Source organism: Hypomesus nipponensis, chromosome 1 (genome assembly GCF_054491055.1).
Source record: "Hypomesus nipponensis isolate SF chromosome 1, ASM5449105v1, whole genome shotgun sequence".
NCBI lineage: Eukaryota > Metazoa > Chordata > Actinopteri > Osmeriformes > Osmeridae > Hypomesus > Hypomesus nipponensis.
The window spans coordinates 10547885-10571234 of NC_140361.1; the positions used below are offsets into that span (position 1 = coordinate 10547885).

The 23350-nt window shown below is 40.4% G+C and overlaps 5 protein-coding genes across 10 annotated transcripts; 3 read left to right on the top strand and 2 right to left on the bottom strand.

The window, feature by feature from the left end:
* Positions 1–222: 222 nt before the first annotated feature.
* On the bottom strand, positions 223–2758 carry urp1 (urotensin-related peptide 1). Of its 3 annotated transcripts, none has more exons than XM_084699085.1 (7): positions 2467–2758; positions 2272–2374; positions 1455–1872; positions 1119–1247; positions 966–1006; positions 767–872; positions 223–439 (listed from the first exon to the last, which is right to left on the bottom strand). In XM_084699085.1, exons 3-7 carry the CDS (start codon positions 1555–1557, stop codon positions 408–410), a joined length of 411 nt encoding a protein of 136 aa, XP_084555211.1. In that variant the 5' UTR covers positions 1558–1872; positions 2272–2374; positions 2467–2758; the 3' UTR covers positions 223–407. The 3 variants fall into 3 exon arrangements, with proteins under 3 accessions (XP_084555211.1, XP_084555210.1, XP_084555209.1); XM_084699084.1 differs by having other exon boundaries at positions 1455–2070; XM_084699083.1 differs by having other exon boundaries at positions 1455–2758.
* A 405-nt stretch (positions 2759–3163) lies between these two features.
* c1galt1c1 (C1GALT1-specific chaperone 1) lies at positions 3164–5349 on the top strand. The gene is made up of 2 exons (XM_084690886.1): positions 3164–3306; positions 3721–5349. Exon 2 carries the CDS (start codon positions 3738–3740, stop codon positions 4689–4691), a length of 954 nt encoding a protein of 317 aa, XP_084547012.1. The 5' UTR covers positions 3164–3306; positions 3721–3737; the 3' UTR covers positions 4692–5349.
* An 80-nt stretch (positions 5350–5429) lies between these two features.
* Positions 5430–7145, bottom strand: mcts1 (MCTS1 re-initiation and release factor). Its single transcript, XM_084690862.1, has 6 exons — positions 6979–7145; positions 6352–6504; positions 6158–6255; positions 5931–6064; positions 5749–5816; positions 5430–5658 (listed from the first exon to the last, which is right to left on the bottom strand). The coding sequence occupies exons 1-6, from the start codon at positions 6987–6989 to the stop codon at positions 5577–5579; spliced, it is 546 nt and encodes a 181-aa protein (XP_084546988.1). The 5' UTR covers positions 6990–7145; the 3' UTR covers positions 5430–5576.
* A 949-nt stretch (positions 7146–8094) lies between these two features.
* On the top strand, positions 8095–15075 carry cul4b (cullin 4B). Of its 2 annotated transcripts, none has more exons than XM_084690893.1 (20): positions 8095–8792; positions 8953–9068; positions 9291–9451; positions 9547–9601; positions 9736–9809; positions 9943–10105; positions 10394–10483; positions 11019–11101; positions 11186–11253; positions 11416–11534; positions 11657–11849; positions 12005–12109; positions 12196–12306; positions 12387–12472; positions 12595–12702; positions 12806–12919; positions 13046–13151; positions 13322–13494; positions 13576–13728; positions 13900–15075. In XM_084690893.1, the coding sequence occupies exons 1-20, from the start codon at positions 8357–8359 to the stop codon at positions 13993–13995; spliced, it is 2610 nt and encodes an 869-aa protein (XP_084547019.1). In that variant the 5' UTR covers positions 8095–8356; the 3' UTR covers positions 13996–15075. The 2 variants fall into 2 exon arrangements, with proteins under 2 accessions (XP_084547019.1, XP_084547018.1); XM_084690892.1 differs by having other exon boundaries at positions 9291–9394; positions 9532–9601.
* Positions 15076–15321: 246 nt separating this feature from the next.
* lamp2 (lysosomal-associated membrane protein 2) lies at positions 15322–23182 on the top strand. 3 transcript variants are annotated; one of them, XM_084690889.1, is made up of 6 exons: positions 15322–15462; positions 17245–17690; positions 17853–17972; positions 18097–18151; positions 18254–18424; positions 21547–23182. In XM_084690889.1, the coding sequence occupies exons 1-6, from the start codon at positions 15417–15419 to the stop codon at positions 21687–21689; spliced, it is 981 nt and encodes a 326-aa protein (XP_084547015.1). In that variant the 5' UTR covers positions 15322–15416; the 3' UTR covers positions 21690–23182. The 3 variants fall into 3 exon arrangements, with proteins under 3 accessions (XP_084547015.1, XP_084547014.1, XP_084547017.1); XM_084690888.1 differs by having other exon boundaries at positions 20982–21677; XM_084690891.1 differs by lacking the exon at positions 21547–23182 and adding an exon at positions 18819–20817.
* The last annotated feature ends 168 nt before the right edge of the window (positions 23183–23350 follow it).

Below are 23350 nucleotides of genomic sequence, written 5' to 3' on the forward strand. Positions count from 1 at the left end.
GGTTTGATATGCTGCTTTGTTATGCTGCTCCCTTGTGGAGACTAAATAATGTCAAATCCACTGGTATACCTTGTAAAACCAGAATATGACTACCGGTTTTATTCACGTGTGGAGATTGTTTTACTTTGAGATCCTTTGTTTAGGTTTTACCATGTATAATCTGAAACAATCTGTAATACAAAGTTATCCAACCAATGAGGATATAGTTAATTTTATTGTCAGACTCAATGCAAGAAACTTTCAAATGAATGCAAAAATATATTTCTATTCATTTATTCTATATTCCACGTATAAAACAATGTACACATTGTCTTAGAGATTAAAATGTGACTAAAGCATGGGGTTGGAACCAAAGGTGATCTTGTACAGGCAAGGTGAAAAATGTTCTTCTTCTTTGGCTTTGTCATTTAGTTTGTCACACAGTATTTCCAGAAGCATGCTGTCAAAGGAGAAAACACAAAGAAAACAGAGAAAATATCTCATATTTTTGTATCAATCTAGTATATATTACTTTCGTTATCATATCCTGTTCTTTATCCGGTTTGGCTGTGGCAGCCCCATTCTACTTTCAATGGGGTTATCCTAAAATAAACATCCTTTTCACATTGGCAAACAATATACAGTAGGATGACAAATATGCCAGCTAAGATGTTACCTACGACATATGAAATGTAACACACTGTTTAATGTTTAGTTTGTGTTGGTGACCATATTCTTTACATAGGTAAGGAGTAGTACACACTTGGTCCAGGATAGTATTACTCACTTCTCTTGTTGGTTTTTGGCAAGCTCTGCTCCGACCGTAGAAAGCCATGGGAACGGAGTTTGTCGGCTGCCGCAAGCTTCAACACAACCTCTTTCAGGTCATCCACCTGATAGACACACATAATCTCTTTCTAGTCTCGTCAAGTCACAGCACATGGCACACTCTTTTCAGATGCGATACAACAGTTGCACATACTTACCATATTGACCATTTTCTCCCGTGGCACTGAGTCTTTGGCTCCTTAAAGGTAAAAATATGTTTTTAAGTACATCCCACCACATAATAGTAGCAATATATAATACTGAAATACTTCCAATTTAACTAAACTAAAATCAACTATTTGTCTCTCTACCTTTACTCCAAGCGTCCTGGCCTCCATCTCGTTGTAGAAGAAGTGGGTACAGATTGTTCATTTCTATCTGCTCATTCAGATCAGTATTTTCCCCATCCTCTACTTCTGCCACCAACTTCTGTATCAGATCTGGTGAGATAAAGCAACCAAGTATCTTCATCCTGTGCAAGCAGTACTGTCACCACGATACCCCTGATCCTCACAGCACTGCTTCATATGGCAGATAATGACCCATTCTACAATCATTCTACAATGTTAGCAACATTCTTTTAACATTTTGATTAAGCCAAAAAGTGTAGATCAACAAGAAGAAGAAGCACAACAGTTTTTTCCTACCTGCCTGGGGTTCCAAGTTAGAGTCTGGGTATAACGGTGAAGCATGTGTTCGTCTCGCAGAGCAAATCACAGTTAAGATGTAGAACAGTGCTAAGGACAGCATGCTGACAATGTCTTCTGATGTTCAGATGTACACTACCTTGGCCTGACTGAGAACTTCACTTTTATATCTTTCTTGGCAATCCATCATGAACGGATCAATACATGATCCTGTCACCCAGTCTCAGTGTTAATGGTTTTGAGGTGATGGCCCAGTCGTCATAGGGGCAATTCAACGGACCCTGTCAATTCAGTCAGAGCCTATCTCTGCTTGTACAGAGAGCCCTAACAAATGTTTACTCTTCAACCGCAATCAGTGGGTAGTCAGCCACCTCAGATTCTTTATGACTTTCACCATTTTTGTAATTGGCTGTTCATCCTATCACTCACAACATGGGGAAAAAAACATGTATCATTCTTTTGATCTCGACTCTTGTCTGCACGCTTTAGAAATATGGTGCCACCAAACTGTGTTTTTACGTCATCTTATGTTTAGTGATCCTCCACGGGCCAGTACAATGCAAATTGTGCATGACCACTGGGACTGGTGGCATTGTGTGTCAGTCATTTTTCCTCCCTATCCCAGACATAAAATAATGTGAGGGGTCATCAAGGTCATTCTGTTTTACACACAGGTGCACACAAAAGTCTAGCCAGATGCCTTTTGACAAAAATGAAAGGTAGCATAGCAAAGTAGTATCTTTAAAGGAGCCAGAATGTCGAATTATACTGGTGTCTGAAGGTTTCTGAAATAGGTATGAAGAAAAAACTTATTTACCTGCTCTGAGTCATCTTAGTCTTGAACGGCAGGGTGTAGCCAAGGAAGGAGAAAATTTAGTTGTGCAGCCTTCTGAACACTGGCCATTCATTTGATGTTAGGCCTATACGTGGACAAGAAAAGTCAGCTCTCTTGACATTTAAATATTCATTCAATATTATATCTTAACAAAATGTCAGTCTTCTGGACACTGGCCATTCATTCGATGATATGCCTGGACAAAAGATGTCAGTCTTCTTGACAGTTGTTCTGGTAAGACGTAGCGCTGGCAAGTGCAAGGTCTGAAGTTCAAATCCTGTCACAGCCTTATTTATTCGTTTTTTGGGATTCTGACAGAAATACCGGTTTCTGATCTTTTGGTCAATCCTTCGGTTGTCAAACATAGTAATGATTCATCTATAGTATGTATTTATCTCATGACACCCTGATTATCTGTTTAGCAACACTGTAAGCCACTGCAAAGCAAGTGGATTCTCTGAGTTCACGCGCGTTCCCGCGGCCAGTGGACGCAAATCCTGGTGGGGATAACTGCCTTGGCACGACACCGGTCCTAGCACATTTGGTGCCCTGGGCAAGGTTTACCCGTTTCGACCGTGACAAAAACCGCTACTGATCTCAAACTTTAAACAATTTAAAGTATATTTTACTCAGTTGCAGATATTTAGAATTTGGCAGGGTGAAATCTGCTTTTGTAGTTCCTATGTCGGTAGTTAAGTGTTAATACATTTTTATTTGAGTCAGTGTAGGCCGTCGAAGAAGCCCCTCATTGCAGGGGCGAGGCCCTCATTTCACACTGCATGAGGGGTCATGCTCCCGAACAGTAGGTGGCGATGAAGCGCTTCTTAAACGTTGGTTGCAATCTACCATAATAATATCAAAAGAGGAAAAACAAGTCTAGCTTGAGGTACAACTTGCTTGTAGTGCCAGTTTACAGTGTGTCTAACAGCCATCATCATACAGGACTTCAGCCGCCCAAACAAGAATTTCCGGGACTAGGAAAAAGGAGACCGAAATATACAATATCATTTTGTTTAGGTAATACGCTTTTTAAAATCATGTTGAATGTTTTACCATATTTAAACTGTCCTTGCCAGGGTTAGCTAGTTAGAGTAGCTAACTAATCTAGTATGTGGCTAGTAGGAGGATTTGGTAACACGGTGTTATTTAGCAATCCTACAGTGTACTTAAAACGGGAACACACGTTTTTATACACATACTTATGGATTCAAAGTGGGTTCTATGAATGCCAGACGAGTATTAAATAGCAAGTTATTTGCACTGTGTGGCTGAGCTAGCCTATATGACAACCAAATCTACTGTATCATGTCAGTACAAAGACGTGTCATATTGTACGAGTGACATTCTACGTCAGGTTACTATTATTATGCAATTACTTAAAGTCATAGTAAAAAAAAAATCTAATTATTGTTATTGTGCATTCTTTCACAGTTAAGTGCTACTCGAAGATGTTGTCAGAAGGCAGTTCCTTCATGAAAGGAATGATTTGGGGGGGTTTATTCTGTTTGGTGCTATCCCTCCTCAGTAGTTTCAGTCCAAGTGCACAGTCAAACCCTGAGGACCATCACCACCATCACATCATGGCTCCCAGTAAAGAAGATCTTAGGCGGCTGTCAGAGGCCCAGATGGTAGAGCTGGGCCATAAAGTCCGGGTGTATTGTGTCATTATGGTCCAGCCCAAGGTCTTGGTGCATTGGGCCACTGCCAAGGACACCTGGAGCAAACATTGTGACCAGGTGGGGTTCTACAGTTCAGAAGCAGCAAAGGCACTTGAGTCAATAGACCTGAATGAACAAGACGACTGGGCAAGGTTACGCAAGGCCCTGAAGCATGCTTTTGATAACGCTGGAGATCTCCGCTGGTTCTTTGTGGCCCGGCCCACCACATTTGCTATCATTGAGAACCTCAAGTACCTGATCCTGGACAAGGATCCCAGTGAGCCCTTCTACATAGGCAATGCCATGAAGTCAGGAGAGTTGGAATACGTTGAGTATGAGAGTGGCATTGTTCTCAGCTATGAGGCCCTTAAAAGGCTGGTAGAGGTGTTCAAGGATGAGGAGAAGTGCCCAGAGCGAGGGAGAGCCCTGTGGAAGCTAAGTGAGGAGAAACAGTTGGCCATTTGCCTAAAATACACTGGGGTATTTGCAGAGAACGGAGAAGACTCACTGGGTAAGGGCCTGTTCAACACCAAAAGTGTGGGTTCCCTCATTGCAGACGGCATGACCAAAAACCCCTCCGATGTCGTGGAAAGTTGTTGTTCTGACTTGGCCATCACCTTCAGTGGGATGTCACCAAACCAAATGCAGGTCATGATGTTTGGTGTCTACAGAATGCGGCCATACGGACACAATTTCCATGACTCCTTAATATTCCTGCCCCCGGAAGGATCGGATAATGATTAATTTCTGCTCCCCCAGAGCTTTTAAGTCACTTTTAAGACTGCTGCTGTGAAGGCAATTCTGACTGTTGGGAACCAGGTGTCCAATCAAATTAGTTTGATTCCTTTTATTATGTTAAGTTTTATGGTATGTATTTTCTTACCTCACATTCACCATAATTTTGTGGTCATATGTAATTATAAATAAAATGTTAATGTGTATGAAGGAAGATTTTATTGATTAAATTAATATTCCATCTGCAATATCACAAGATTGGTCAAATTTGATGGAAAAAGACAACTTTATCTTGTGTTTTTAAAAGGGATATTTTTGTATGAGTGAGGGGGTGGTTTTATTTTGAACATGTTTCTGAAGGAATGTGAATGTAACCTATACCAGCTTTACAAATTGTATGTATGGCAATGTTTTACAATAAGTAATTGAAATGTGAATCATGGCATAGTTGTTTTAATAAACATTGTAGTCAATAACACCCACTGGAGATCTTTTGATTTTACATCTTAAAATCTACGCAGGTAACTTTGATACATACTCAAATTGAAAACAGGTTTTAAAAGTATCACAGTAAGGGATAAAGAGAAGCCATGCTGGTATCTTACCACAATTTTTCTTGGACTTCTGTATTAACTGTTAAAATAAACCTGATGGTTGATTTGCTGTGGATCCGACTAATGTCATTCATGAAGTGTATTTGCAAGCTTCTATTTTCACTGTACAATACTTTAATAATGGACAACAAACTGAATGCAGAATTTTATTTGTGCATCAATTGGGGATTGATTCAAAGCCACCGGCTAATTACACAGCTAAGTCCATCAGTGTAAACAATTGACTGGCTGCCTAGGCCTCACTGTCAAGAGATCCACCTTGTCCAGAAGGGGTGTGACATCACTTGTAAGTCTTCATGTGCCACAGTCCATCATTTAGATAATGAACATTTTCGATCCCAATGCCCTTGTTGACTTTCTCTCTGGAAATTGTGAAAAAATATCATTTGAAATGGCAATGTATAACACATTGATCAAATAAATGTAAAGAAGGGCAAGCACAATATGCTTACATGCTTTCTGCAGACATCTTCATAACCCCAACACAAAGTGCGTGTTGTTTGCCCTCTGCCATTATGGCCTTAAAACAGTTACTAAGGAAACAACCTCATATAGGGTATGTCTTGCAAAAGAGACCTGTGTAAATGTAGTCAAATATACACAAACATGAGCAAAATCACAGGCTGAAGGATACAACAACTGTGTCTGAGGCAGCTGGATAGAGTTTGGCACCGGGTGAAGTCAATCCAGGACACATGATATTGGCTCCACTTAAGACAAATTTAATGGCACCCTTGTCTACTTGCTGGTGTGGGAGAATAAATGGATCTGTGAAACAAACGTACAATACATATGTAAATATACAAAACAATCATTCAAATGTCAATAGGTACATTTCATTTAGACACACGATTGCCTTACATTTATGTAGCAGTCTGAGAGTTGGGTAAAACGGTCCTTCTCTTTGTCTGAAGAAGAGCAGTTCTCCATTCACCGTCAGTATTTCAATATGTTCGTGGCTGCAAGTTGATTGACAGAATAGAACACCATGAACCAAGAAACATCTTTGAATGTGAACATGCATACCTTTAGGAATGGAGTAAAGTGTGTTTTACCATCTCACTATTTTGACTGGGTCCTTTTTCGGCATGATGTGGTTGAGCCATGACTCTATGTCAGGGAACTGATCCAATAGTTGGTTTTTGATTCCCTTGATCACTGAGGTTTTAAGCTGTATACAGTTGGATACATTTTCCTTATCATCGAATCTGAAGAGACATGAACACACCACCTCAAATACATTTATTTGCAAGATACGTAAAATACGTATATTTGTTATATTCAAGGTAAAAGGCTGTTGTCCCTGTGGTGCTAGATGTAATTACTTTTAACATTAACTAGCAGGCCGTAAATTGGGCAAGTAGAGTCCTGTCCCTCAAAAAATGAACAGTAAACTGTACTCGAGTGTTAGCTTGTAGTCATAACAGCGTTGAATGCGTTTATGCTTTATGTTTCAATGTACGCAGTAGATAGGTAGCTACCGTAAACAAGCATTTCCCAGAGTATATCACTAGACATATCAGTCACAGTCAACCAGGAAGGGAGAGCTAACGACGTCGTTACATACTTGCTAGTATTGGCTAGCAAGGAATCATTCTGACGGACTACTGTAGCTGGTAGCTAGCTAAATCTAGCTGGCTATCAAACATAACATCTACTAGGAAAAGACAATAGCTACCTACTTTTTAAACATCCTTGTTGGTCGCGATCAGTATGCTATTTCAAACGTTGACAAGCCTATTCTATGTATTGTTTGTCAGACTTGGATATCATCAATAACGAAATGCATGCATCTACATTCATAGGTCTCCACGCTTGTCTCGCAGTTGTTAGCAAGGATGCATCTCATTCCTAAATGTTGCTCTCTTCCTTGTGTGCTCGTGCACTTTGCTTTACGTTTCCTAAAGTAGTCTATCCGGTGGTAGTGAAACAAAAAAGTAAAGCCGTGAAAGAGCTTTGGATATGGTTTTATAGATCAATTGTCGACCCATACCAAATCATTTAATATCTGAATAGAACAGCCAGCGAAAGAGCATCAAAGGGAACATATTGTAGAATTGGAATGCCGCTACAATAAACATGACTTTGCGACAGTTTAGTTAACAAACGGCATGAGCTCTACCTTTGGTTTACATACAAATATTTTATCCAATCTTGGAAGCACTTTGTGTGTACTAATGTTGTGAAGTGTATTAGTTGCATTGTTTATCTGAGTCTGACTGGTTTGCAGTGCCGCATATCACATGTTTAATTATAATTCACACTACATACATGCATTTTGGAGGACACATTAAGAGTTAGAGATAAAATGAAATTAGAGAGAGTAATTGGCTTTGGTAAGACTACTTTGGTATATTTGATAAAACCGTAGACCTTACTTCCACATGCATTGATCTGAAATTACAGTAAATGAGAAGTCAACATTATGAAATGAGGATAGTACACACAGTTAATTGTATCTGTTTGGATGTTAAATGACCATCTTAACCCCATAATAACACATAAATAAAGTCAAGCCTGGTGTCAGCGCTTGAGCATATCTCTGCCGTTGCGCCATCTCGCGGTCAAAATATTACATTTACTATCTGAAGAAAGCTCGTGCTACAAAAAATCGGCAAGCTACTTCTGCATGTGGGATAAAGTACTTCCGGTGGGTCATATAATGTCCTTACGAAGTTGTTTCTTGAATTATGTCATTTTATCTGCCCATAAAGTGATGTTTAAAACTTGCTATATTAAGGAATCAGCCCCCCCAAAATGGTCTAAATACTTTGCTGATGAATTAAATATCAGCTGGACACGCTTTGTGTCAAGAGGGGCCAAGAGGAAGCAATAATCAACCATCTTTCTTCTGCCAGCAAATGCAATAACAAGACAGACAGAGGGTCCAAGTAGAGCTGTACTTTGAAATTAATTGTCTGTTTCATACATTTCATAGACTTAACGAAGCTTTTGGAATTCTACCCGACACAGCTTTGGAAACCCTAATTGTTCATCCACGGCACACCTTGGGGGTTAGCAATAGCAGACTGGCTACTAGAATTTGTATTCCCTTTTTTCATGTTTCCAACAGGTTTACCTTCCCCTAATCCCCCACCGCCAACCCAAGAGGCTAGACCAGCAGCTTCTGATGTCAATATCGATAGCACTATCACGCCTTCGAAGAAGAGGAAAATAATCAGTTCAGAGAGGGAAGACATTAGTTCAATTTCTTCATCTCCCAAAACCATTAATTCCTCTTCTTCCTCCAGCTCTTCCACTTCGCAACACATCCAAAAGAAGTTAAGGTTTGAAGATTCTGTAGATTTTATTGGTCTTGATGTGAAAATGGCTGAGGAATCGTCTTCGTCTGCATCATGCTCAAAGACGAAAAATGTGTTCCTGACTGGTGGTGTTGGACACCATGCAAACGGACTGACGAAAGCTGCAGGCTCCACCACTTTCTCCAACAGCAAACCTGGGGCTGCAAAAAAACTAGTCATCAAGAACTTCAAAGGTAGTTGGCACTTGGTACTATCTCTTTAAAATATTTTTCTTGATGGAGACAATGTTACAATCTCATTTAACTACAGAGCTTACAGCCTACATAATTATGAAAAAACAACTGTTGTGTAGAGTTCTGAGATGATTTTCATCTTTTTGTCTTTTGCTTACAGATAAGCCCAAATTACCTGAGAACTACACTCAAGAAACTTGGCAAAAGCTAAAGGAGGCTGTGGAGGCCATTCAGAATAGCACTTCAATCAAGTACAATCTAGAAGAGCTCTATCAGGTAGGCTCGAAGCCCCATCAACTGCCATCAAGTTGTTGTCATTGTACAGGGCAATAGATGGGAAGGGCTTTCCTCCTGACCTTCTGTTTGAAAGGATACATGTCTGGGGCCATTGTGGTCAATCAGAAAGTTTTGATCCATGTTACTATTAGACAACTAAGTCATGCTGTATTAGTCTGGTAACCAACCAAAGTATTTTTGTTTGTTTTACTTGCTTCGCAGGCTGTTGAGAACCTCTGCTCCCATAAGATAGCTGCCAAGCTCTACAAACAGCTGAGGGTTGTGTGTGAAGACCACATAAAGGCACAGATTGATCAGTTCAGAGAATATCCTTTTCTCCTGGGAGAGCTCAACATTAGATATTTGACCATTTTGCATCAATTGTGGTGATAACTGATTGGACTCGACTGCAATGCTGTGTGATAAATATTCTAACCCTATATGTTCTTAACTCAATTCTTACGGATGCCTTAGACAGTGTGCTCTTTCTGAAGAAAATAGACAAGTGCTGGCAAGATCACTGCCGACAAATGGTATGTCCCTGTAATCTATCTTCGTGTTAGATGGTATTAACAGAATCATAATTACCCCTCCCTAAATCTAACTACGATGCAAATGTAGGATTTTAAACATTGTTTGTCTCTCTGTCTGTTCCTTTGTTTTGCAGATCATGATCAGAAGTATATTCTTGTTTTTGGACCGCACCTATGTTTTGCAAAATTCAATGCTGCCATCCATCTGGTGACTGATTTTTTTTTTTTTATATGTATTTTTTTTCTTTTCTTTGTAAAATACTTTTTGTGTTGAAGTGAATGCCAGGAGGAACCATATCATCATTAGAGGTGACTAACTAATCAAGCCTTCTGTATCTCAGGGACATGGGCCTGGAGTTGTTTCGATTCTACATCATCAGTGACTTTAAGGTTCAGAGTAAGACCATCGATGGGATCCTGCTGCTGATCGAGAGGGAGCGCAGTGGCGAGGCCATCGATCGCAGCCTGCTGAGGAGCCTATTGAACATGCTCTCTGACCTTCAGGTTAGATTTGTCATCGTTTGTTGCACTCTGCTGTAACAGACTGTTAATGTTTCTCATAATGAAGGTGTGGTAGCTGTTAAGCGAGTTCTGCTGTACTGCTACTTACACAAAGTGATAAGACACAGAAGGGCTCACTGGAGGTCATCTTTGCCCTCTGACGAACAGACCGAGCGGAGGCTTTGACAAACAGGTTATTTGTGATCAGCACCTTCATAGGAGTTGATGTGCTGTCAAACCCCACTTGAGAAATGGCTTAAATGACACCAATGTTCTTCCCCATCCTGACAGATTTATCAGGACTCCTTTGAGCAGCGTTTTCTGGAGGAGACGAATCGTCTGTACGCTGCCGAGGGACAGAGGCTGATGCAGGAGAGAGAGGTGATTTATTGTTTTTCTTCACCAACTCTGTCTGTTCCTCACCTCACTGCTTGCGTCAGGCTTTCTATTGCAATATGTTTTAGGCGACTTTCAGAGACATACAATGACGCACTGTTATATTATGCCTCTCCTGCTCCACTTCACCTATTGCAGACTTTCTTGTGTGCAGTCTGCCATTTTAATCTTAAAGAAAGCAGAAATCCACGTACTGTTGGAATTTAATTGATCGACTGAATACTTATCGATGTTTTGGTCAGGAAAATTCCTTGGTTACTTTTTCAGAGCATTTGTGGCTGTTGTCTTACGGCATTATAATGCACCATCCAATACATTTGGAGGTCATAGAGTGGACAGTCATATACTTCTGAATTTATCTAGCTTCTTTCATGAGCATCTATACATGCCCAATCTATAAAATCTCTAAACAACTAGCCATCTCTGTCCTTAAACTTGGCTAATTGCATTATTTCATTCAAAGTGGAGGTGTACAAAGTGAACTTGCCCTGTCGATACCCAACACCATTTTTCTTAATAGGTGCCAGAGTATCTCCATCATGTTAACAAGCGCCTAGAGGAGGAGGCCGACAGGGTCATCACATACCTAGACCAGAGCACACAGTGAGTATCATACATGGGTCCTCCAGTTTTTTCCAATTAGAACAATAAACGAGACTGAACTCATCATTCCATATCTTCTTTCAGAAAACCTCTCATAGCCACTGTAGAAAAGCAGCTGCTGGGTGAACATCTCACTGCCACTCTTCAGAAAGGTACGTGGTGTCTGAAGCACCCGCAGGACTGTGGCATAACATCCCTCATCAACTAGATGATGGAGAATGTTCTAAAATACTTACTGTCAATATTGAATATAAATATGAAGATCAATACATATATCTAAAGCCTGTTTGCATCTTGCTCTCTCCCACCTGCAGGTTTGAACCACCTGCTGGATGAGAACAGAATCCAGGACTTGTCTTTGCTGTATCAGCTCTTCAGTCGGGTGCGAGGGGGTGTGCAAGTACTGCTACAGCACTGGATAGAGTACATCAAGGTAGGTCTAGAGTGGAAAGGGTTTCTGAGTTTGAAAGTCAAGGGATTTATTCACTCAATTTATTGCCACTTAGCCCGTAATTATCCTTTAATATATTTTATGATGACTCATGAACTCTGCAGGCCTTTGGAAGCACAATCGTCATAAACCCTGAGAAGGACAAGACAATGGTGCAGGAGCTGCTTGACTTCAAAGATAAAGTGGATCACATCATTGACACCTGCTTTATGAAAAATGAAAAATTTGTCAATGCCATGAAAGAAGCCTTCGAAACCTTCATCAACAAACGGCCAAACAAACCTGCTGAGCTCATAGGTGTGTGTTAGTTGATGATCTCAGATCTCATACCTGTTTCAGTTGCCCCACTTTTGCATGTGTATTATTCTGCCATTCAATTATCATTTTATGTCCTGTTTTATGTTATTCTAATGCTTTTTTTTTTTTATCAAACCATGCCGATATCCTTTTAGCAAAGCATGTGGACTCAAGGTTGAGGGCTGGGAACAAGGAAGCAACAGATGAGGAGCTGGAGAAGATGCTGGACAAGATCATGATCATATTCAGATTCATTTATGGTATTAACACTCTCATGCTGAACATATGTTTGCCTATGAGGTGTTCATTGTTCAAAAAAACCTGAACTTGTTCTTGTTTTGAATAGGTAAAGATGTTTTCGAGGCCTTTTACAAGAAAGACCTGGCCAAGAGGTTGTTGGTAGGAAAGAGTGCCTCTGTCGACGCTGAGAAGTCTATGCTGTCTAAGCTCAAACATGGTTAGTATACGGTAACTGCAAAACACTCAACAATTCCCAAGCTTTTAGATCGTAACTCATAATATTCACTCTCTTTGTAGAATGTGGAGCAGCATTCACCAGCAAGCTGGAAGGCATGTTCAAGGACATGGAGCTTTCAAAGGACATAATGGTGCAGTTCAAGCAGGTAATAAGGATCTCCAAATAAGGATTAACTGAAGAAGCAGGCCAACATCCCATGTTTTAGATACTATTCTAACTATATTACACATTACTGTAGGTAAAACTGTACCTTACTTTCCTCCCCAGTATATGCAGTGTCAAAATATTCCAGGCAACATTGAGCTTACTGTAAACATTCTCACCATGGGTTACTGGCCAACTTATGTGCCAATGGAGGTCCACCTGCCTGCTGAGGTTAGTGTTCTACAAATATTTAACCTTGTCTGGAACCTTATTTTATTTTATGACCTGTGAAATACTACTTATTGCTTTCAACCCCTCTGCCGCCATGATCCAGATGGTACGACTGCAAGAGATCTTCAAGACTTTCTATCTCGGCAAGCATAGTGGGAGGAAGTTACAGTGGCAGTCAACGCTAGGCCACTGTGTTTTAAAAGCTGAATTCAAAGAGGTGGGCCTACGTACAGTTAAACTTTTATTCGAATGTAATTATTTTGAAACCATATTATAAGGGTATTATAATCATACTTGTTATCATTGACATTAACAGTTGTTTTCTCTCTTGCTTGCTAAATAGGGGAAAAAAGAGCTTCAGGTGTCCCTGTTTCAGACACTTGTTCTGCTGATGTTTAATGAAGGAGAGGAGTTCACTCTGGAAGAGATCAAACTAGCTACAGGAATTGGTTCGTTTGATCACTTGAAACAAATTAAATTCAGACAATATATATATAAAAATTAATTGTATTTAAATTGCCCCGCTTACTAATGAATGCTTATAAAGCTAGACTTGTTAGCTTGCTAGTAATTATATATAACTTGAATATGTTATATGATGCGTGTCTGTTGTGTGTAGAGGACAGCGAGCTACGACGGACCCTGCAGTCATTGGCCTGTGGGAAGGCTCGAGTCCTCACCAAACTCCCCAAGAGCAAAGACGTGGAGGACGGCGACAAGTTCTCCTGCAACGATGACTTCAAACACAAGCTCTTCAGGATCAAGATCAACCAGATCCAGATGAAAGAAACGGTAAAGTCGTTTCCTCATCAAGTTATGAGCCCAGTTTCAGAATTTGAGATGTTCATTCTGACAGTGAATTGTTTTTGGCAGGTGGAGGAGCAAGCCAGCACCACGGAAAGAGTCTTCCAAGACCGGCAATACCAGATAGACGCTGCCATCGTCCGAATTATGAAGATGAGGAAGACTCTGAGCCATAACCTCTTAGTGTCTGAAGTGTATAACCAACTCAAGTTCCCCGTCAAGGTGAGCTCAACTAAAATGTATAACCAAACATGGAGGGTATTCTGATAACGTGTCTATACCGGTGACCTCCTGATGACACACCCTAGAGCGTGCTGCCTACTTTGATGGTGAAGTGTTATTGAAGTGTTATTGATTATCTGTGTGCTAATGCGCTCTACCTTCTGTCTCCAGCCTGCTGACTTGAAGAAGAGGATAGAGTCTCTTATTGACAGGGACTATATGGAGCGAGACAAGGAGAACCCCAACCAGTATAACTATGTGGCTTAAAAGAGAGTGAGAGAGAGAGAGAGAGACAGAGAGAGAGAGAGAGAGAGAGAGAGAGAGAGAATGATGGTGTGAAAGAAAGATCAACGGGGCAGGGTCCAGTCAAGCTGAAGGCTTCTGAGTGCTTGGTCTCCAGCCCTTTACTCCAGTGGATGTTACCATCCTCCTCTTCAACATAGCGGCCGACAAGTGAATGGATACTGCTCCACAGTACATTGTCAGGGGTCTTGTTTTCCTGTGGACTGCATGCCCATTAAAAAGAAAACGTCCAAGTTTTACAGCTCTACTCAGAGAAAGTTGTATTATTCTGGACAAAAAAGGCAAACCATTGTTGACTTTTTTTTTTTTTTACTACAGAGAAAAATATTTATTTTCAAACTTAGATCCTTGTTCATTGTTTGTTCATGGTATTCTGCTCCTTGTTTTTAAGTCACGTCTTTCTTTCACTGTGTATTCCATGCCAACGATCACAAGCCTAGCATTGCTTATACCACACATTGTAGAAAATGATCTTGTTTTCAATCCAAATTGAACATCTTGGGGGGGGGGGGGAACCTTCACAGTAGTGTTTTACCTAATTGTGTCACGTAAGTGTCAAATATGTTCAACTGCAGCATAGTTGATGCATCTCTTGTGGCTATGTACAGTATCTTATCAATCATAGATTGCGCGGGAGGATTGGTAGGTGATCTGGGGTAATGACATTATGTGCCAAAAAGAGCACTTCTTTTGTCATAAGAATTGTTAATGCTGCTAAAAACTTTACTTGTACCTGTATGCATTTTGGATTTCCATTTCATGTTTTTTTCTTTTTGTATATACAATACATTTTAAATATCACCTTTGACAGGAACCTTTTAGGTAATTTTGCTAATCCTAGAAAGAAAGAATAAACTGAAAGCACAGCAACATCAGTCCCTGTTTATCTTGTTATCAAGTAAGGTCTCATTTAAGTTACAAGCATTATAATCATTGTGGCAGGCCTTGTTTTAACTGTTTACTGAGAAATCATGCTTGACTGGACTTTTTGCCCTGTGTGAATACGTTTGTTTATTGCTTCACAATAAAATAACTGTCACTGTTGCTAATGTTTCCTTCACCTGCCAGCCCTTTCCCAACAGTTGATGCTGTTCTGCGAACCTATCTTATTACATTTAATAAATATCTAGGTTAAAACAGTAACATGTCTGTAGTCTGCACTGCACATTTTATTTTATTGATTTCTGCTGATTCGACAGTCCACATACAGTAAGTACATCAATTTCCGCATGTCATGTGATTTCAGAGGATTTACTTGCTCCTCTGGCCGCACGGTTCTCAGTCTTTATCAAAGGGAGTAGAGTCGTGTGAAGTACATTACTGTCGTCTCCTCCCGAGGAAGTCTTATTTGGAGATTAAAACAGCTAACGACGCGTTAGATAATAATGTTTCGTTTTGCTTGTGTGATTTTGTTTTTGTCACTTGGACATGGTATGTATTGCGATATTTAATATAGTATGTCAGCTTTTATAACATGTTTTGAAAGGTATGTGTACTTCGGTTCTGTCAGGCCTGCAATGCTAACGTTAGCTAGCCGGCAATTGCTATTTCTATGCGATTTCTTTGCTACGCCACCAAAGTGCCAGCCGATATAGGCTAGCGAGCGGTGTTATTTATTTGCCCAACAGAGAGATAGGTAGCCTAGTGGTATTATTACAGTAGCCTTATGATATTTAGCTATTGTTAGTACTTGCTGGCTAGCTTAGCAATACCGTGACGGTGACATGTTGCTAAACAGCTAGCCTATCTGACGCCTAATCTTGTTGTTTAAAGATCGTTAGCTACCAGAAGCTGTCTTACTTGTAATACTGTAAGCTAGCATTCTCGATTTGTCCGAGTTGCATAACGATGTTGGTGCTAGCTAGATGGCTATCAGTACTAATGTTGACAGTCCCTTTTCCCAGATCAATTATACGACAGTAGTTTCTAATAACAAATGTTTTTAAGTTAGAGCTTGCTAGCAAATGTTCCTTGTATTAGTAAAGTTGTCGAACAACTATTTTTCGTGTTACTGTTAGCCTGTTTAGCGTTAATAATGTGCTTTGTTTTAGTCGCTTCTTTTAGCTAGCAAATAGGCTTTTAGCCCCTTGACGCGTTAGCTACAAATAAAGTGTCTATCGTTACTTGCTAGCGTAGGTCTTTTATACCTGCAAATTGTCTACAGTTGTTGTTGCATTAATAGCACTGGGTAAAAGATGTTAAGAACTGCCAACAGTTTACATGAGTTAGTTACTCATTCACAATGCAGGTCTGGACACAACTAGCTACAGTACGCACTCGCCCTATTTTGGAAAAGCATGTGACTGCCAGTGAGTCATGTTGGCACTCAACATAAGTTTCTATTACTGGTCATCTAGACACTGATTAACAATCCACACTCAGCAGCCTCTGTTGATTGAGGGTTGTGTCTATAAAAATATCAAACTTATCAATTATCTAGTTTGTATTTTGTCTCAAAGTTAAAACAATAGTCATTGAGCTAATCAATAGTTATTCAACTACTTACCCTACTCACCAGCTTTCTACTCAAGCACACATTACAAAAACTACAGATAAGATTATTTCGTTTTAATGTCAATGGAATGGGCAACTGTCTTCCCAGTTAATAAATTGTGAGCTTTGCACGTTCCATTTTAAGAATGCCCTGTTTCGGTTGACAAACTGATTTGATTGGGTCTTGGCAAACGGATGTATTTGATAATCGTATTTAATCGCTATAGTATCATAAATTGTTTGATTAATTTATGCATTGACCTAATCTTTAAGGTCAAAACAGTGCATACTTGTATAGTGGCTATGGCTGTGTAATCTACCAATATCAGAGTTGAACATTCAGTTATAGCATGCCTCTGTTTAGTTAAGGTTCCTCTCTTTTGGGCAAAATGTTCATGTTTTTTAAAGTACTTGGCTGTTATCCTTATCCTATTAAGACCTATTGAATTTGGAACAAGCAGGGTCAAAATGGCATGGATTAACGTTGACTGTAATGAATTAGTTGTTAGCTTCACGCAATTGACAGGTGAACAGATTAATGTGAAAGGTCATGTATGAGTCCTCAGAGCATAAACTGTCCCCTATATATGGGATCTGTGAGAATTGGGAGGAGGTGGGAGATGAGTACTAGTTGGACTGTCAGGTATTGTCAACTGTACCAAAATAATATCAGCTTTCTGTCACTGACCCCAATTTTCCTTTCTGTTTTTTTACTAATAGACACCATGTGTGACATGTCTGGGGCAGTAGGGAACACTACAATTGTGCCCCCACCCACTCAGGCCCCCCCCACCACCAACGCCACCACTCTCCCCCCCACAACCAAAGCCACCACTCTCCCCTCCACCACCAACGCCACCACACTCCCCCCCACCACAACCAAAGCCACCACTCTCCCCCCCACCACCAACGCCACCACACTCCCCCCCACCACCAACGCCACCACTCTCCCCCCCACCACCAATGCCACCACCGTCCCCCCCACCACCAATGCCACCACCCTCCCCCCCACCACCAACGCCACCACACCTGCCCCTGTCCCCACCACCACGCCTACTCCCACTCTGCCAACTCCCTCCACTGGAAAGTACAGCATCAAGACGGGCAACAATACCACCTGCCTGCTGGCTGACTTTGGCCTGAGGATCGGCTTCATCCAAGGAGGAGTATGTACACGAGTAGTACAGTAATTAGGGGGCATGACATTTGTAGCATAATTATGCATTTAATAAAGTCAAATGTATAATGCAGAAGTTTTCATCATAATCTCAGAAACAGTAATCTTATATTAAGGGTGAGTTGTTATTTTGTAATCCCCACACCATTAGAAAGGCCAGGAGATTAACCTGATCCCCAATGCAACAACTTCCACTGGAACCTGTGGGGTCAACACCAGTGAACTCATCTTAACTTCTGACATAATCACCATCATCTTCAGTTTCAACCATGTAAGTTCAAGTGAGCCATCCTAAAACAAAGCAGTTTCCTTCATGGTTACCTGCATTTAGTGTACACTTAGACAGTGTTGTGATGGTGTCTATTTCTTCTTACACTTGTTATGGTATATTGCAGGAGGTCAAAAATTTCCGCCTTCATGCTTTGAATGTGACAATCAAATCAGACAGTGGTAAGTGAGGTCCAGTAAACCCCATCAGAATAAAATCTCCGTGGATAAACAGTAAAAGTGACTTTTTCCTGTCATTTTTTGCTCACTCTGTACTTTGCCTAGGAGTGGACTTCAAACAGGCCAACACCAACCTGACCTTGTGGCAAGCTGCTCTGGGTAGCTCCTATATGTGCAACAAGCAGCAAAGCTACAACATCACAGATGTTCTCACCCTTAACACATATGAGCTACGTGTCCAGCCCTTTGAAGTCACAAAGGAAAAATTCAGTACAGGTGAGTGACTCATTGACTCCCGAAGCCGCCTCTAGTCTTTACTTCTTTATGCACTCAAAGAAGACCAGAGAAGACTAATATATATGTGTAACTAAATATGGCAACTAAACTAAAATCGTAAACATTTCTGAAGTTCTTTGATGTGTGAGGAGGTAACGGCATGAGTCTGCTGGTATTTGTCTAACGTCCAAAAACATGCTTAAGACTAGAGATGTTGAACACAGTTGACATGGAGAGTGTAGAGACTTTGCTTGTGGAATAGGAAGCAGGTAGGTACTGTGTCTGATCAAGCCATGACAGCCTTTCTGTCAAGTCGTTGCTCTTACTGATGAGCCTGATCATGAGTAGACTAAGCCCTGTTCTACATGTTCATTGATTCTCTCTCTGTCCTCAGCCCATGAATGTTCACTGGATGACACCAGCATCTTAATCCCAATCATTGTTGGCGCTGCACTGGTTGGCATGATTCTCATTGTAGTAATTGCTTACGCGATTGGTCGTAGAAAGACATATGTGGGATATCAGACCCTCTAAATCAATGAATCCATTAAAAGGTTGATCCTTACATTTCAAGGGTTCCCAAGTCTGGTCCTGGTTCTTTTTGTGCAATTGTTTAATTGACAATGATTCAAAACTAAAAATTGTCTCATCAGGTGCCTTACTCTTTTGGCATTATATTCATTCACTGATGACAACATTTGAAATATTCAAAACATTATTTAAAAGACTGGCCTTGGTAACCCTTGCTAATTATGTCCCCTTTTGTTTGATTGCTTTTGTAATTTCTTTTCATTTTCTGTTTATATAAGAGCAAGTGCAGCATTCTCTTCTTCACATTAGTATGGTTATGGTTTACTTCTCAGTGATTCATTACATCAATACAATATTTCACACATAATTTTTCATTCACTGTTTGTATGACCGTGATGGTAAATGTAGTTTGGTGTGTGTGCTCCCAAATGTTTCATCCCCACAAATTCTGCACTTGCTCTGCCATGTAGACATTCCTTTTGTTTCATTGTGATCGTTTCATGTAATGTTGTGTACAATTTTATTTAAACCCTTTTTTCTGGTTTGATTCAAGCTCTCAGCCCCGAGCACCACAGTATGTGGACAGTTCACATAGCCTTGTGATTGAGTTGCTTCTTTTCCTTGGCTTAACAACTGTAATTAACAAAGGTCAAGGTGGGGCCTTGTGGTGCTCCTTGTGTTCAAGCTTTAATTTGACCATTAAGAGGTAAATACTTGAACTTGACTCATTGTTATGTCCCTGCAGAGCAGGTGACAGCACCAGTTGGGTTGGCCTGCTGCATTAAGCCTGCAGTGTGTAGGTTACAACCAGGCCATTATCCTAGTCACTGAGTTATCTCCCAATATCTTTCATATTAGCACTTTGACAGCCACTGATACTGTTTGTAAATTGCAACATGAATTTGCTTGGATGTATAGATATTGAAGACAAACCAGAAAAAAAGGTCATACAAGTTGGCATTAGGTTGAAAAGGGATAGTTTTTTTGTGTGTAGTTTACTTTCATTTGAGATGCTTCTTCCCAGGCTTCATTGAATGAGTTTCACATGTAAATGCACTACTGTGCTCTGTACAGTTGACAGAAGTAGAACTCTGTTGCATTGTTATTCCTGTGTCTAGCCTTACTGCAGTCTGGGTCAAGCATGAAACTGCCTTTGAATGGAGATGAGTGAGAGTAACCCCTGTGTGTTGCAGAAAAAAGAATGGATGTTTTAGATGAGGTGACTGACCATAGAATCTGCATGTGTATATTTTTGTCATGTTAGAAGACGTAAATTGGTAACAGCTGTTGGTAATTGCTTTATTGTAGTGCAGTGCTCAGTATAAGACATGTCATTGGCTTCTTGAATTGCAGTTGGTCAATCATTCTTCAACCCTTGATTTCTCGCAGATGCTGTATATGTGAATAATAGCTTTTTATGGTTGAGTATAGAATATTTTCATTTCAATATTATTATTATTATTATTGTTATTATTAGTTTCTTGCTTTTGAGTCGATTATTTGGATCACCACCAGTTTGTAGTTCCACTATTACTTTCACATTCAAAAGTGGTAATCATGACAACTTGTGCCTTTCTCATTGAAGACTTGAAATTCTACGAGTTTGAATTTAATTGAATGAGTCACAGGTCCCCAATCTCTAGTTTGATAAAGGGAATTCTTGCTGCAAAGCCCTCCTCCTATAAAGTAACATTTCTTGTTTATTAAAGTGGGGCTACAGATTAATGTTGGTTTTGTTTCCCTTTTATAGGCTTTTAGTAACAATAAATGGGATTCAAAATTGTGTGTACATTTGTGTGGACCGTTTTTAAAATATTTTACTATACATTTTTTCTTGCAATAAAAGTGTTTGTGGTCTTGAAGACCTGAGGAGCTGTTTCTTCTTTCCAGCTGTCTACATTGGTACAATATCACTCTTTCAAAGGGGTCAGTGAGTGTGCAGTAATTGAATATGCATTAACCCTTTTGATGTTTGACTTCTTTTCCACCTTCTCTCTTTTTGGCTTGTCTATCTCTCCCCGCTCAGCGGAGGAATGCCAGGCAGATGGGGAGAGCTTCCTTGTCCCTATTGCAGTCGGAGTCGCCCTGGCTGTTCTTATTCTCATTGTGCTGTTGGCCTATTTCATTGGGAGAAAGAGGAACCAAGGCAGTGGCTATGAGTCGTTCTAAGACACTGTACAGAAGTCCTTGTGTCAGTGGGCTATTATTGTTGCAGATGATCATGGCTGATCAAATTTAACTGTTTTGTCACTTGAGTAATTTCAAAGTGAATTTGTTCAATGAAGGCATTGTAATTGTTTACATGCTTGTACCGCTTCCGACAGCATGATTTTCTCCTTGTACCATAATGACATTTAAGAGTAATTCATAAATATCTTCCTATACTGCATTGAGGCGTAGCCTTTAGGTTGATGACTAACTATTTTAATCAAGCAGCTATGAAAGTACTACATTGAAAGTGAGCTCATTGTGACTGGTTATTTCCTGTTATCAACACACCTCTTTTCCCCTCTAATCTCTTTGGTTATTTTCCACACTTTCTCTAAAGCTTAACCTCTAACCTGAGAACTCTGTCTCTTCTCTCCTGTCAGCTGAGGAGTGCTTCCTGGACTCTGATTTGACCTTTCTGGTGCCCATTGCAGTGGGTGTCGCCCTCAGCTTCCTAATCATCCTTGTTCTTATCTCTTACCTGATTGGCCGGAGGAAGAGTCGCACAGGCTACCAGTCTGTATAATCCCACCCTGCTGCTTCTGCTTGTCCACCCCCACCCCACTAAGCTCTACCACCTCCCCACCCCACTAACCTCTACCACCTCCCCACCCCACTAAGCTCTACCACCTCCCCACCCCACTAAACTCTACCACCTCCCCACCCCACTAAACTCTACCACCTCCCCACCCCACTAAGCTCTACCACCTCCCCACCCCACTAAACTCTACCACCTCCCCACCCCACTAAGCTCTACCACCTCCCCACCCCACTAAGCTCTACCACCTCCCCACCTCACTAAACTCTACCACCTCCCCACCCCACTAACCTCTACCACCTCCCCATACCAGCCCACCTCTCCCACCTCTTCCCTACCAGCCCACTTCTACCACTACTCTTCACTCCTTCCTCCTCCCATCCTTCTGTTGCTTCTTTGTCATTCACTTAATTTCTGCTTTCCCTGCCCTGTGGGACATCCTATCCTTGAGGTTCATTTTCAATAGTAACCACTGAATTAAAGCAAATGTCCAGTAATTTTGTAATTAGACCGTGTGTTGCTATCTTGATACAAATGACTTAAATCAAGCACTAAAACAGTCTAAATTATCAGTGGTAATGCATCAGGTCTGTTTAGATGTTATTTGCATGGAACTTCATGTCCTCAACAGGGGACATGTTTTTTTCTCCTCAGTAAGGTTCCCAAGAGGCTATTTATTGTCTCTCACTCTTCTAATGTATGTCTTGTTATATTATGTTAATGTGTAAATTACTTGTATAGACTGAATTATGTTGATTTTTGATGACTAGGGACTTGATATTATTATATTATGAATGTACTAAAAGTTAAATGAAATTCTAAGCCATTGTAATCCATCATAATCATATCCATTTTCATTTCTTGCAGAAGTATTATTCTTTGTGAATTTTTCAAAACATTGGATTTTTAGATTGTGTCAATGTAACGACTGCACTAATTAAATGTTTTAGTTCTAAGTACAATGAAAGGGACACTAACCATTACACTGTCTAACCAGCATTTGGAACTGTAGAGTATACATCTGATTTGAGCGTTTCTGTTCTCTCTCGTGTTAAAAGGTCCCCTCAGGGAAAGTAGGATGAGAGCAATGTGTCCTGTCCTGAAATAAAGACCGTGATTGGATACAAACCAGAAGCCTAGGGCTCTTCTGTTAGTTTTTAATAATGATTATGACCAAAGCTTGGATATAGATGCACCTTCTTCATTGTAAGACAGGTTCAGAGAAAGCTGGAAGTTTTAAGGATTGTAGAAGTGTTGGACCAGAGATGTTAGTTTTCATTCACTTACTAATCATGTGGCTCGATTCTGCACCACAGAAATACACAGGCTGATCTGCCCCCTACTGTTTTGTGCCTTTTTGTTGCACTTTTACTCTGCCCCTGATTTAGCCTGTCCGTCAGATGAAGAATGTGAAGGGATGTAAGCTTGCTGAACTTCAGATATTACCCTTGAAATAAAGTTGCTTCCCTGTTTTATACCAATTTTCTGAGTGGTGTTTCTGTGCACTGTGTGTTGTTTAAACATCAAGGTGTGAGTCAGGATGCAGACATAAAGAGGAGGCTGGATAAGAAAAGAACACTTTTATGTGAATTATTGTTCTGTCCAGTTTTATAGACAAGACTTTGGTCAGGGTCATGGCTGTAAAATCT

Coding starts and splice junctions, on each gene's coding strand:
- c1galt1c1 (XM_084690886.1), top strand. CDS start 3,738: ATGTTGTCAGAAGGCAGTTCCTTCATGAAAGGAATGATTTGGGGGGGT.
- mcts1 (XM_084690862.1), bottom strand. Junction 6,065..6,157: donor TCTCAGACTGCTACATAAAT/GTAAGGCAATCG, acceptor TTTGTTTCACAG/ATCCATTTATTCTCCCACAC. Junction 5,817..5,930: donor CTGCCTCAGACACAGTTGTT/GTATCCTTCAGC, acceptor AACTGTTTTAAG/GCCATAATGGCAGAGGGCAA.
- cul4b (XM_084690893.1), top strand. CDS start 8,357: ATGTTTCCAACAGGTTTACCTTCCCCTAATCCCCCACCGCCAACCCAA. Junction 9,452..9,546: donor TTGACCATTTTGCATCAATT/GTGGTGATAACT, acceptor TGCCTTAGACAG/TGTGCTCTTTCTGAAGAAAA. Junction 9,602..9,735: donor AAGATCACTGCCGACAAATG/GTATGTCCCTGT, acceptor TTTGTTTTGCAG/ATCATGATCAGAAGTATATT.
- lamp2 (XM_084690889.1), top strand. CDS start 15,417: ATGTTTCGTTTTGCTTGTGTGATTTTGTTTTTGTCACTTGGACATG. Junction 17,973..18,096: donor TCATCTTCAGTTTCAACCAT/GTAAGTTCAAGT, acceptor GGTATATTGCAG/GAGGTCAAAAATTTCCGCCT. Junction 18,425..21,546: donor AAAGGAAAAATTCAGTACAG/GTGAGTGACTCA, acceptor CTCTCCTGTCAG/CTGAGGAGTGCTTCCTGGAC.
- urp1 (XM_084699085.1), bottom strand. CDS start 1,557: ATGCTGTCCTTAGCACTGTTCTACATCTTAACTGTGATTTGCTCTGCG. Junction 1,007..1,118: donor CCAGGACGCTTGGAGTAAAG/GTAGAGAGACAA, acceptor TTTACCTTTAAG/GAGCCAAAGACTCAGTGCCA. Junction 440..766: donor GCCAAAAACCAACAAGAGAA/GTGAGTAATACT, acceptor CTCCTTTGACAG/CATGCTTCTGGAAATACTGT.